The sequence below is a fragment of the Lithobates pipiens genome, unplaced genomic scaffold, assembly GCF_037356315.1.
Source record: "Lithobates pipiens isolate NorthernLeopardFrog02 unplaced genomic scaffold, aLitPip1_a1.2 Scaffold_16, whole genome shotgun sequence".
NCBI lineage: Eukaryota > Metazoa > Chordata > Amphibia > Anura > Ranidae > Lithobates > Lithobates pipiens.
This window is the reverse complement of record NW_027507748.1, coordinates 345,799,814-345,813,893: the sequence shown is the minus strand read 5'-3', so window position 1 is coordinate 345,813,893 and position 14,080 is coordinate 345,799,814. Positions and strand designations below refer to the sequence as shown.

General features: G+C 39.7%; 1 protein-coding gene across 1 annotated transcript in view; it reads left to right on the top strand.

Annotated features, from left to right (window-relative positions):
• RRAGC (Ras related GTP binding C) overlaps positions 1 to 12,779 on the top strand; it is a 61,905-nt gene extending 49,126 nt beyond the window's left edge. Inside the window, exons 5-7 of the mRNA XM_077481824.1 lie at positions 4,010 to 4,152; positions 8,905 to 9,053; positions 10,426 to 12,779. Of these exons, the coding sequence (XP_077337950.1) occupies positions 4,010 to 4,152; positions 8,905 to 9,053; positions 10,426 to 10,577 (444 nt within the window). The 3' untranslated portion in view covers positions 10,578 to 12,779. The remainder of the gene's footprint in view (positions 1 to 4,009; positions 4,153 to 8,904; positions 9,054 to 10,425) is intronic.
• The last annotated feature ends 1,301 nt before the right edge of the window (positions 12,780 to 14,080 follow it).

Sequence of the window (14,080 nt, the reverse complement as noted above, 5' to 3'; positions counted from 1 at the left end):
CGCCATTACCGCCATTTACCCGCGAGATGACACGTGCGTGACGCGTCGATGCCATTTACGCACGTCGACTAATTGTCGATTACGTTGACGCGTCGTGGCAGCTTTAATATATGCAATGCTTGAGTCTATCAGAAACTGTGGACATGGTTTGGCCTGGGATGGACTGCAGAAGACCATGGGGAAACTGGGAACAGGTTACATGAGTCTAGTAGATATCACTGCTATTACTCGAATCCGTGTTCCCACAACGGACTGCCTAGGTCTGCGGGCCATACATATACCAGAGGGCAGCAGGTTGGGCACCAGAGCTATACACCGGCCACAAACCTTTCCTTACTGACTTGTACAGAATATTAGGTGAAACTGTCATTTTAAACACAAAGCTTTGGATTTCATCATAAATACATCTTGTGGATGCATTTTACCACCCAAAATATAAATACACTTATGGGTGTGCTGATAATTGGCTTTAAATATGTGCTGTAGACAGTGTTTACATTTTATTTGGTCATTCACTAAAAATATAAATGTGGAAAAAAGCTGTGTGCGAAAGGCAACCTAGAATAGTAATGGGTAAATTCAATGATAATCAAATGTTCGTTTTGTTGCGCCAACTAAGTTTCATGTTTAATCAACCATCCTAAATAAATGTTAGAGACAAATACTGTTTTTCATTTGCTATACTTTAGTAATGATACTGAAAAATGCAAAAACAATAGATTACAAGTGTTTAGCGTATGTGGTAAATGTTGCCTTCCCCACACTGACAATGATATTAATAGGTCATGGGAATTCCCAGCTGAGCAGTTTGTACTTCTGTAGTAAAGCAGTAGTAACAAATATAAAATACATTAAGGAATACTGTAAATATTTTATACAACAGGTAGCCCTATACCCTGTAGCCAGTAAGGAAATGCATAATGTTTTATTGGACAAAAGCTTAGAAAGATGAACAAAGATAATGTAGCAATCCACTTTTAAAATGTTCTGTAGACCCAAAATCTATTTTTCAGTATGTTTAGCGTCATGACTCACTGTATATAGTTAGTGGTTCTAAAGGCAGAAGTGCTTATTATTTTTTTTTTTTTTTAACCTTTCTTTAAAGGAGAAGTCCAGCGAAAGCTCGTCTTGGCTGGGCTTCTACTATGGATCACAGGAGCGCTGTTCCTTTTGCACTCCTCTGACTCGTTTTCAGCAGAGAGTGGACTGAAGTCCATTCTCTGCTGACGTCACAGATATCTGCATCATCCTGACAATGGGAGTCTGGATCTGCCAGGTGCCTGGACTGACACCTGTCTCGGCCACTCAGTGAGCTGCTGAGAGCCTGAGATGGCCATTTTTTGCCCCTCCACAGCCCAACGCTCCGGTAAACGAGGAGGGAGCAGAGCAGAGAGCCAATTGACAGTCAGCAGCTCTCTGCTTGAGCCATCGGCGATGTTGGATTGCTCGGCTCTCAGTGTAGAGGCGACAGGGGGGCAGATGCAGCATCGGACTGATGCTGCATCCACCTATGTAAGTATGAATCTGGAAAAACCCCCAAACCCATACTAACTTTTTATTTTTTATTTTTTTTTTTATTATTATTTTTTTATGCATTCAATGCTTTAAGGTAAACAACCTTATGAGTATAGCACCCTCCCCAGCCCATGATTATACTTACCCGAGCCCCATCTCGATCCAGTGATGTGCATGAGAGCAGCGGTTCTCCTGGTTCTCTTTTCTCATTGGCTCACAGAAGCGGGAGCCATTGGCTCCTGCTGATGTCAATCACAGCCAGTGAGCCAATGAGGAGAGATCGGGGGTGGGGCCAAGCTGCACTCTGGACTAAGTCCATTCACATAATCATGACTGAAGCCCCCATAGCAAGAGGCTTGCTATGGGGGGGGGGGCACTTGGGGAGGGGGGGGAGGGGCCAGGATTGCTGGCAAGGGACCCAAAAAGAAGAGGATAGTGGCATCTCTGTGCAAAACCATTGACACTTTTTTTTTTTTTTTTTTTTAAGCTCACTTTAAGCTAATCCTTTTTTGTCAAAGTATATTGCCAGTAACACCACTTCTTCTGTTTTAAAGGCCATTTGTCCGGCTACCAGGTGCACTCCTTAAGTTGGCCTTTGGGCTGCCTATCTCATAGAACTAAAGCTGGCAATCCTGATGCTAATTACGAGGCAATGGGTTACCATTGTCAGCCTGGAAGTGCTGGTACTGGCAGAATCTCCATGTAAGAAACTTTGAAATAGCTTCACAAAAATGAGGCCTAATCTAAAATACTGAAAAATATAGGATTTACAGCTAAGGGCATATGTAGGGTCATCCTAGTGTGAAACATTTCTTTTTTGTTTTTTTGTTTTTGCTGTTATAATCTTAGGTAGCATGTCTGTATTCTAGAGTTTTCCTTTGTGTAACATTGATTTTCGTTTATTTTAAGACCTTTTAAGGGAAATGTTTAAATAAAAAAAAAAAGCTGAAGTTCTGAGTTTCAACATCTGCAAAGCTTGCTTATGAAGCACATTACTTGGAATGTCTCTCATAGACATGTGACTTCAAGATCACTTGTGATACCTGGCTTGTGAGAAATAAGCAGAACTTTAACTACTTCAGCCCCGGAAGATTTTACCCCCTTCCTGACCAGAGCACTTTTTACAATTTGGCACTGCATCGCTTCAACCGACAATTGAACGTTCATGCAATGCTGTACCCAAACAAAATTTGCATGTTTTTTTTTTTTTTCACAAATAGAACTTTCCTTTGTTGGTATTTGATCACCTCTGCGGTTTTAATTTTTTGTGCTATAAACAATGAAACGGTGAACATTTTGAAAAAAAAATAAAAAAACTTTTTACTTTTTGCTATACTAAAAATTTTCTTCATCAGTTTTAGGCCAATATTCTTCTACACATGTTTGGCAAAAAAAATCGCAATAAGCGTAGATTGATTGGTTTGCGCAAAAGTTATAGCATTTACAAACTATGGTAAAGGCATATGTAGTATTTTATGTGTGTGTGTGTGTATATGTATGTATAATATAAATAAAATTTTTTATTTTTTACTAATAATGGCGGTGATCTACAATCCAACCCCCCCCCTCAGCAGACAGATCAGACACTATACTGTATGTCACTGGCAGGGAAGGGGTTAACACTAGGCAGCGGTTAAGAGATTAATTGTGTGTTACCTCACTGTGATCTAACTGTGAGGGGATGTGACTAATTAGATGAGATGACAGATCGCTGTTCCTACTTCGTAGGAAATCAGTCTGTCTCCTCTCCTCTGACAGCACAGGAATTTGTGTGTTTACACACAAATATCCCCGTGCTGACTCTATTGCACGCGATCGCGCCTGCCAGCCACGCGCATTGGGTCACCTGCTGTGCAGCGGGTGCTCGCACGCTCTCTAGTGGTTATTCTAGGTGTGTATATATATATATATATATATATATATATATATATATATATATATATATATATATATATATATATACAGAATTTTGCCCAGGAGAGCCTTTCTTCTGCAGTATTTCTGTGTGTTGGGAACTGGTTAAAAAGCGGCTTTGGTAATATGTTTAAAAGGCTGCTGACCCTATATACAGCTTGCCTCATGAATAATGTCTTTAAAACAAACTGCTGTGAAGGCAAACCACTCATTGCAGTATTTGACCATTGCAAAAAGAGAGGGGGGAAAACGCAGCTGGTAGAAAAGACTGGAAGGGGAATTTACCTAGACTGGAGCAGGCGGAATTGGGAACAGCTGTGCATGGCAACCAATCGGCTTTTATCTTTCATTTTCAAAGCTTAAATAAACATGCTGAAGATAGAAGCTGGTTGGTCACTATGCACAGCTGCACCAGATTCTGTTGTCAGTCTTCAATTTAAGTGAATTTCCCACAGGAACTTTCGATCAATGCCCTGCAGGGACAGAAGTGTGTACTTCCACTACAACAGATTGTATTTCCTCTCTTGTTTATTAAAAATTCCAACAGATTATTAATCTATTTCATCTTTCTCTCTTTCAGAATTCAGGCATCGAAAAAGCCTTCTTATTTGATGTGGTCAGTAAAATCTACATTGCCACAGACAGTTCTCCTGTAGACATGCAGTCATATGAACTGTGCTGCGATATGATAGATGTAGTAATAGATGTTTCTTGTATATACAGGTAACTATATAAATGTGGACTTGTTTTTGTCTTTCCTCTGGCATGTTAAGCATGCCAGACTGTGTACTGTATTTTGTGCTCTGTCCCGTAATTTGCAATAATTTTGGTAAATCAAGGACTTGTGGAATATTTTCTTCTTAAAATGATTATGCTTTAACCACTTAAGGACTGAGCCTCTTTCTGAGATTTGTTGTTTACAAGTTAAACAGGTTTTTTTTTATTTATTTTTTTTTGCTAGAAAATTACCTCCAAACATTATACATTTTATTTTATTTTTCCTAACACCCTAGATAATAAAATGGTGGTCGTTGCAATACTTTCTGCCACACCATATTTGCGCAACGGTCTTGCAAGCGCCCTTTTCTTGGGGGAAAAAAATACACTTTTTTTTATTTATTTTATTAAAAAATAAGACCACAGTAAAGTAAGACCAATTTTTATTTTTTTTTTATATATTCTGAAAGATAGATAATGTTACGCCGAGTAAATTGATACCCGACATGTAGCGCTTCAAAATTGCGCCCGCTCGTGGAATGGCGACAAACTTTTACCCTTAAAAATCTCCATAGGTGACGTTTAAAAAATTCTACAGGTCGCATGTTTTAAGTTTTTTATAGAGGAGGTCTACGGCTAGAATTAATGCTCTCTCTACCGATCGTGGCGATACCTCGCATGTGTGGTTTGAACCCCGCTTTCATATGAGGGCGCTAGTCACCTATGCGTTAGCTTCTGTACGCGAGCTCGTTGAGACAGGGTATGTTTTATTTTACCTTCTTCCTTCTTCCTTCTTCTTCTTTTTTTTTCTTTTTCTTCACATTTGTACACTGCTTTAAAAAATAAAAAAGTTACTTTTATTCCTATTACAAGGAAAGTAAACATCCCTTGTAATAGGAAAAGCATGACAGGACCTCTTAAATATGAGATCTGGGGTCAAAAAGATCTCATATTTACATTAAAATGCAATTGCAAAATTACAAAAAAATTTAATAAAAAAACCCTTTAAGAGCTATGGGTGGAAGTGATGTCACTTCTGCCCTGCAGTGATATGGAGACGGGTGGGGCCATCTTCCCTCACTCGTCTCCATACCCAGGCAGGAGACAGACGCAATCCAGCGCCCTCTGCTGCTTACCGGAGCCGTTGGCAGTGGCGGTGGACACTAGATAAAGAGATCTTGCGGCGAATCCGCTGCAGAGACTACTTTTATCTTAAACCGGACCGCCCGCTGAAGAAAAGGATACTGTTTATGGCAGCTAGCAGCTACCAACAAGAATGATGGTGGGCGGTCCAGAAGTGGTTAAAAGTATAGCAGTCTTGTTTTTTACGGTTGATCAGTCTGTCTAATGGCCCTTTTTTGGGGACTTTTCTGTAAACCATATGCATCAAATGGGGATATGGGGATTTATTTACTAAAGCTGGAGAGTGAAAAATCTGGCTCATTTCTGCATGGAAACCAATCAGCTTTCAGGTTTTACTGCCAAAGCTTAGTTGAACAGGCTGATAGGCTAATTTCTGAATAGAAACCAGATTTTGCACTCTCCAGCTTTAGTAAATCAACCCCCTCATGTTACCCTGTGTGTGCTCTTCCCACTTTGTGATGCTCCTGCTGATCTTGTGGGTAGATTAAACATTAAATTCACTTTAAAAAAAAATAAAAAATGCACATGATTTTGCAGGTTAAAGTGTATGGGGTGTCCAAAAAAATAAATAAAATATTTATACACCCCTAGATGACTCAGTCACAGGCTATGCCCCTCCGGTGTCGGGCTGTGAAGGGGACGGAAGCAGCCCACTCTGTCTCCCAGCGGCTCGCCAAGAGGCTTAGCTAACTGTTGCTTTTAGGCATCTGGGTGGATCCTAACTGTAAAGTTGGGATTGGTCCAGTGCCTGGACCGGCTGCGTAATGTCAGTGGACTTTTGCCCGCTATCGGCTGAAAACTGATCACAGGAGTGCAGAACGAACTGCACTATTATGATTGATAGGAAAAGTACAGCCAAAAAAAAACTTTGGCCACACGTCTCCTCCTTTTAACTGTTTGCGAACAGCCCACTGTAGATATACCGCGGTAGGGCGGCTGCTATGCACTGGATAACATACCTAGCACGTGATCCACGTAGAGAGCGGCAGGCTGTGCAATTGGCTGCAGCTTCAATCAGTGGCTGCCGACACCCAATCGGCTCCAGAGATTATCGAAGAGAGCCCTGTGGAGGTAAACAAACTCTGGGCGCTCTTCTGACAGCAGCAATGTGCTGTTTTTTATTTTCTTTCTGCAAAGCGGGAAGTAAAAAATCAGCACAATGCTTAGTTAAAAACAGTACACCGTAACCTATGTTGGCCACACGTTTAACCCCTTGATCTGCCTAGATGTTAACCCCTTACCTGCCAGTGTCATTAGTACAGTTACAGTGCATATGATTACCACTGATCACTGTATTGGTGTAGCTGGTTCCAAAAAAGTGTTAGGTGTCCAATTTGTCTGCCGCAATATCGCAATCCCGCTATAAGTTGCTGATTGCCACCATTACAGGTAACAAATAAAAAAATATATACAAATTCCATAAATATATCCCATAATTTGTAGGAAATAAGTTTTATTTTGGTACAGTGTTGCATGACCATGCAATTGTCAGTTAAAGTAACGCAATGCCATATCTCAAAAAATGGCCTGGTCGTTCATAAAGGGGGATAAAACTTTCCGGAGTTGAAGTGGTTAAAGTGATTGTTTTATTTTTTTATGGGAGCTTTTAGACCCCTTTCACACTGGGGCGTTTTTCAGGCGTTTTTCATGCGCTTTAGCGTTAAAAAAAACGCCTGAAAGAAGCCGCAACTGCAATCCCAATGTAAAAGCCCGAGTGCTTTCACACTGAGGCGCTGCGCTGGCAGGGCGTCAAAAAAAGTCCTGCAAGCAGCTTCTTTGCAGCGCTTTTGGAGCGGTGAATACAACGCTCCTAAAGCGCCCCTTCCTATTGAAATCAATGGGAAGCGCCTGTAAAACGCATGAAAAACGCTATTGGCAGCAGCGTTTTGTGGGCGCTTTTAACCCTTTGCCCACTAGCAGGGGTTAAAAACGCCCAAATAACGCTTGAAAAACGCTGGTAAAGCGCTACTAGTTTAAGCGGCGCTTTACGAGCGTTTTTCGGGCGCTGACATTGTGAAAGGGCTCTTAAAGCACTTGGGCTTTCACATTGGGACTGCAGATGAGGCTTCTTTCAAGCGCTTTACAGGTGCTTTTTTTAACGCTAAAGCGCCGGAAAAACGCCTGAAAAACGCCCCAGTGTGAAAGGGGTCTTAGAGCATTTCAATGTCAGGCTCCTGCACAGTCTTCCTCTAGCTTTGTGCCCATATCTCCATAACAAAGCTAGGAGAAGAATGAATAAACTAGGAGTGTGCTGATCAGCATAATCAGTTAATTGAAACAGCAAGTCTGTCTGACATAGTGGAAGGTGGGACTTGTGTTTTTTTTTCATTCATGAGTTTTTTTTTTCCATACTCTGGGATATTTCCTTTTTAATTTTCCTGTTTTGCATCTGTCAGGAAATGAAGGAAAATCTCCACAAAACGATGACTATGGTAAAATCTGCCCAAGGTTCTGTATCTCTTCCCTACTCAGTCCGAAACTAAAAAAATGTGGGCAGGATTTACACTTAAAAGAAAACCTGTTGTGACAGATATGTGCAACTTCCATTTCTGAAACTGCTAGCTGTTTGACTGTTAGCATAAAATGTATGTAAAGTTTTGGGTTGAGCAGGGAATGGTTAGGACTGCTTGCAGTAGTTCCAAATGTACTGAAACCAGAGGTTGTGCGATAGCCAGGAAACATACCCTTCTATAAAGAGTATAGCAGTGGAAGCACTCGTTTTCTTATGAAAGCTTTTATTTAAAGCTAAACTTAACCCATTAATTTAGCTGCCTCCCAACATGTTCAAGTTAAAAACATTTATTTAAATCTTTTCTAAATCCTTAATTTAAACATACCATTGTTTTCTGCAGTGTTTCCCATTTTACATACTGGCACATTTGCTACAATCAAGGCATTCTTCTGCTGACAACTGTCTGGTTGCTTATGTCCACTCTCAACCAACTTTCAGCTGGTCACATGTGCCACGCCATGGCAGTTGCAGATCTTAATAGAGGCTAAGATGGCACTGTCCTTGGCAGGTGGGAGGGTTTAGTTCCACTTTGAGCTGTTCAACAGCTGCCAACAAACCTGCAATCATATTCAAACCTGCAGTGGATAGTGAGAATGGAAGCTTGACTTTGGCTATAAGGAAACTACCTTTTCACTTGTAGGATTGTGTTAAACATTTCTATATCTACTAATCATTGAGGAGATGTTTAGCTTTCAACATGCAGCCAGTTTACAATTTTTGTTTTTGTTTCTAATATCCCAATCAATGTATTTCTAAGCTGGAAAACCAGAATAAGTTGCCATTGCCTTCTCTGTTTAATAGCATTGTAGGTTATTGGTAGCTGGTGCTTGAACAGTTTGATTAGCCAAGATTGTGTCAGACAAGCAGGCATGACCTGTCTGGGCTGGTTTTCAGACAGTGGGATACCTGATTGTTGGCTCCCCTGTCAGATGGACACTTCACCTACACTGGCAGGGCAACCCCTTCAGCTACAGGTATGGTATCCTCTCGTGGTGGTGAGCAATTTCTATTTGTGAAATAAATTCAGGTTTGGTACCATAGATACTTTTTTTAGGCAGAGGGCTTGTCTCATCTAAATTAACTAATCAAGTTATTGTTTACAGTTTGCATGCTGAATGTAATGGCACTGCGTATGACAAGGAGTCCATGGCAATTATCAAGCTGAACAACACAACAGTACTTTATTTAAAAGAAGTTACAAAGTTCCTATCACTCGTCTGCATTCTTAGAGAAGAAAGCTTTGAACGAAAAGGTGAGCATAGGGGCCATTTTGTGATGGAAATAAACTTTTTGTTTTGGGTTTTCATTACTACAGCAGACTTTGGGAAATTAAAACTTAAGGCAGTGAATCTCTGAAATATGCATATTTATAAAATATGGGGAAAGCTATTTTAGCAATCAGATTAATTCTTTGTGTGTACTATAATTATTTATACATGTATTATAAATGTCTGGCGTCAAATGGCAGTATTTCAGGACATAAGCAAGAAATGTTGCCTCAACAGGTTATGCTTTCCATACTTCCAGGTAGGCGTTTTTTTTTTTTTTTGCCATGTTCCCGCTGTTAAGATTTATTTTTTCTTCTTGCCTAGTTGGCACGTCAAGACAGGAATCTTCCCAGTGGGGCAAATGGAAAAAAATTGTTCCGTCTAAAATATATGTATACTTTACTCTCAACTGTAATAGTTAGTTTTTTTTTTTTTTTTAATAAGAGAAGTAAAATAACATAAGAGCGATCTAAATCAAATCAATATTTGGTGTGACGATCCTTTGCCTTCAGCACAGCATCAGTTCTTCTAGGTGCACTTGCACACAGTTTTTTGGAGGAACTCTGTGGGAATTTGGGATCATTCACATGCCTCCCCGATAGTATGGCATGATGAATAAGTATCTGCCTGTATTTCCCATCATTAAGGACACCATTGATTCTGAACAATTCCCCCAACTCCATTTGCAGAAATGCAGCCCCAAACTTGCAAGGAACCTCCACCATGCTTCATTGTTGCCCAAAGACTCTCTATACCACTCTCCAGACCTTTCAATTAACAAACTGCCCCCTTCTACAGCCCAGCCAAATATTTTACATTTTTACTCATCAGTCCAGAGAACCTGCTGACATTTATTGCACCCCCAGTTCCTATGTTTTCATTCTTAGTTGAGTCGCTTAGCCCCCTTTTCCACATCTGAGGTATGGATTTTGGCTGCAATTCTTCCATGAAGACCACTGCTGTCCAGACTGTTTCACTCTACATATGGAATTGATGGTCATTTGCACCTGCTTGGTATAATTGATCATACACCTGACTAGTCCTAAATAATCCCTGACTATGTGCAAGTGTAAGAATTAATGCTGATTTGAAGCCAAAGCATAGCCACACCAAATATTGAGTTAATTTTGTATTTGTAAATCAATTTGTAAATTGATAAAAAAAATAAAGTTAAATATATGTTTTTGAAAGTATTCCTACTTTACAGCATTTCTTCCCACCTGCCTAAAATGTCTGCACAGTGCTGTATTTCAAGCAAAAGTGTAATCTGTATTAAGTTTAAGATAAACTATTAGAAACTCATAGTTGTGTGTTTTCTGCACGTTATTGTTCTTTAATTTTTACCTTTCTTTATAGGTTTAATAGACTACAATTTTCACTGCTTTCGAAAAGCCATCCATGAGGTATTTGAGGTAGGAGCTGCCACGCATCGGACCTTCAGCCATCAAGCTAGCAGTCCCAACCTTAATGCAGTAACTCACAATGGCACTCCTGCAAACACAGTCTAGACTGAACTTACAGACTTCAAAATCCAGTAGCCCAAGAACACTGCCCGCCACATGGAATATGTCACCTAAGGCGAGACCAGTGAAAGAATTACAGGGTACCACATATGGAACAAACTTTGCAGATTTACATCATGCTCTTTTCCGCATCCTAGAAGCGTTGGGGTTCATGCCCTTATGCTTAGTTCTTTCAATGGTTTAACTGTGTGCCATTTGAAATGTATCCGTTTTGGTTTGGATCGCAAATCTCCGAGCCAGTACTCATGTAAAAATTTGCACCATGTATTGACTAGCACAGATCTTCTCTGGTAAATAGTTGACTGATTTGCACATCGTTGGCCTTTTAAATCGTACAAGATACATGTGGTAGTATGCCAAAGCAAATGCCCCATTTGGGGTTATTCAGCTTTGCACATTACAGCCTCGTTAAGACCCTAAAACATTCCAAAAAAGGATACAAGTGCTCATCTTTTATGTCCGGGACTGGCATTCGCCAGGTGACTCCACAGAGGCGGAAAGTGCATTATCCTGCAGTGCTTCTAAGTGCTATTCAAGAAGCAGAAGACTTGCAGGCAACTTGGGAAGCTCCGCCATTCCCTTCTTTAGACACTTGTGATGACAGCTGGGATATCAATGAGTAGTTTTTCACTGAATAGCTTTTACTCTAGCTGACAAATATATCATTTCTGATTCTATTACAAGTTGCTTAATTCCAAATGCCTTTTTTTGGCAGGTGCCTATATATATTGAGAAAGTTTATTAGATTTTTCAATTGGGATTGAAGCTTTGATGTGGGATAAAGTGCACATTAAGCAAAATGGTGCCATAACGGTGTTGAATGAGTATTTAGTGTTTTACAGCTGATTGAAGAAAGTTTTGCTATCCGTAAGAAAATGTCAATGATTTATTTGCATAATTGTTAAATTCTGTATAAAAGTAAACTATGGTGCAAGAGAATTTTTGTGTGAGCTGCTAATTGACTGCACTGATCTATGAACTATGTGGTGAGAGCGTGATGTAATTTAATATTTTGGGATGTTTACAAAATGAGTAGCTTAAAACAAGGCACCCAACTGCACCTTATCTTAAAGCTGAACTCCAGGCAGACTGCTAAAAATATACAGGGGAAATGCATATATGGGACTGTTTTGCTGCCATAGGATTTGTATTTCTTTGCACCCAGTTGTGAGATTTACACAGCACTGACAGGTGACCTGACTTTTGTCTCCTGCAATAAAGCTAGATCCTCAGTCAGTGAGTGATAGGATGGCAAAGGAGCAGCACCTCAAGTTTGCATTCACACCTGAGCATTTTGTTTTCAGGCAGAAAGTCGCACATTTATGTGATTTTTGTATGGGTCAAATGGTCACAATATAGCAAAAGAAAAATGCCTGTAATCTGCTTAAAAAAAAAAAAAAAGCTTCAAAACTTATTTGAGCTTCAGGCGTTTTAGACTGGAGATGTGAACCATCTCCATATAGAATCGATTTTTTTTCCCCTCCAGCGTTTTGTAGATTTAAGCTACAGAATGCTCAAGTGTGAATGGGGTCTAAGGGTAATGCTGCTTTTGTTGGGGGGGGGGGGGGAGAATAAAGCAATTAAATTATATAGCGTATACAATTGCTGCACAAGCCATGTTACAATTTTGATGTTTTAAAAATACCTTTCCCTTTCAAGTTGCAGCTAATATTTTCTATAAAATGTAATGCAATGTAGCAAACCTGGAGGTATCCTGTATACTGTTGTTGCACAAAACGCCACCCAAAAATGTAATTTCCTGCTTGTGTGAAGAATGCTGCACAAAGACACAAACCAGGTTTTAGGCATCCTCTGCAACACAAATGTCCCTAAGACCCTGTTATCACTAGTGGGTTTTCTCCTGCGTCTGCCATCGGGCTGTCATGCATGACAATGGAAGTCTCATTCTTTGTGGAGCCGACTCACATCAATGAAACATTTGCAACATGTGCGATTTTTTTAAAAGGTGCTTCTTTGTTGCAGCATGGGGCATTTTTGGCCCCATAGACTTCAACATGAGCATGTGTAAAATGCACGTGTATGCATTTTTAGGCTCCATGCACACTGGCTTAGAAATCGCTGCTACTAAAGTAGTTTTGCCTGTAGAAAAATCTGTTATCCTGTGTCCATGCACATTGGGGTGAGTACAGGTATATTTTAATCTCGACGTTTAGGACCGGGGGGGGGGGAACAACTGGCTTGCATTTCTGATTGGAGTTTTTTGGCAGAAAAAAATGCAAAATTCACCTAAAATCGATGAGTTTTTTTTTTTGTTTTTTTTTGCCAGGGGAACTGTTTGTTTTTTTGTATTTTTTTGTAAGCCCAGTGTGCAATGGAGCCAGGGTGTTTTTTGCAAGGGTTTTGTGTTGAACACCGTCATCCCAACCTAAAAAAAATAAAAAATGTGCTACAAAAACGCACTGAAATGCATGATTCTGCAGCAGCACTTGTGTGAATGTACACTTAAGGGTTGATCACTTCCAAAGGATGCTGACACTGCAATGTTTCTCATCTGAACACAAAAAGTAATTTGGCTGATAAAAATGAATTGGTCCCTCCCTTTCAAAATCCATCTCCAAAGGAACAAAAATTAGACAAACCGCTATTCCTTCAGAGCAGAAACCAATAGGAATCCGTGACCATTAGAATCCTTGCAATGTATACTGGTCACCCAGAAAGAAGGGATTTGTTTTTTCTTCTCAACAAAAGTGGCGTTACACTTTACTTTCTGCTTACAATGCTGTCTGCGCAAGATTGTGAAGCATCCCTGATTTGGTTTCTAGTACTGCTTTTGAGTCCTGCTGTTCATAAGATTACGAGAAGCTGATTTAGGTAGTTACATTAGCTGCATTTAAAAATAAATCTATGTAATACATAGCTGCATTAATTTGTGTTTTTTTTTTTATTATACACCTGAATTTCAGCATTAAAAGAAATGTAATTTTGTTAATTTTTTAATTTTTAACGTGTCGCACTGTAAATGCAAAGGTGTGAGCGGGGCCTGAAACACCATTAAGAAAAGTAAACAAAAGAAATGGCTAATGCTAGTTTTTAAAAAGTCCCCCTTTTTCATTGACATGGACAAGCGCTTCTAATTCCAATTCTTGGAAACTGTAATTCAGTCATTTCTACAAGACGTCCAGGTAGGAGTACAGGTATATTAAGTGGTAAATGAATCACACTAATTATTTCAACTCCTTGTCTTAGGAGATCTAGATAGCTTGACCTGTAATATTCTGTATGAGCAGATAGGTATGCGCAATCTGCATTCGTATGTCCAATATGTTTTAGCAGAGAGCCTAGGGAATAAAATGGCGATTGTTGCAATATTTTATGCCACACTCTATTTGCGCAGCCATCTTTCAAATGCAATTTTTTGAGAAAAATGCACTTCAATTAATAAAAAAAAAAAAGAATCGGTAAAGTTAGCCCAGTTTTTTTGTATAATGTGAAAAGATTTTATGCCGCAAGAATAGTGAGAGAATCTT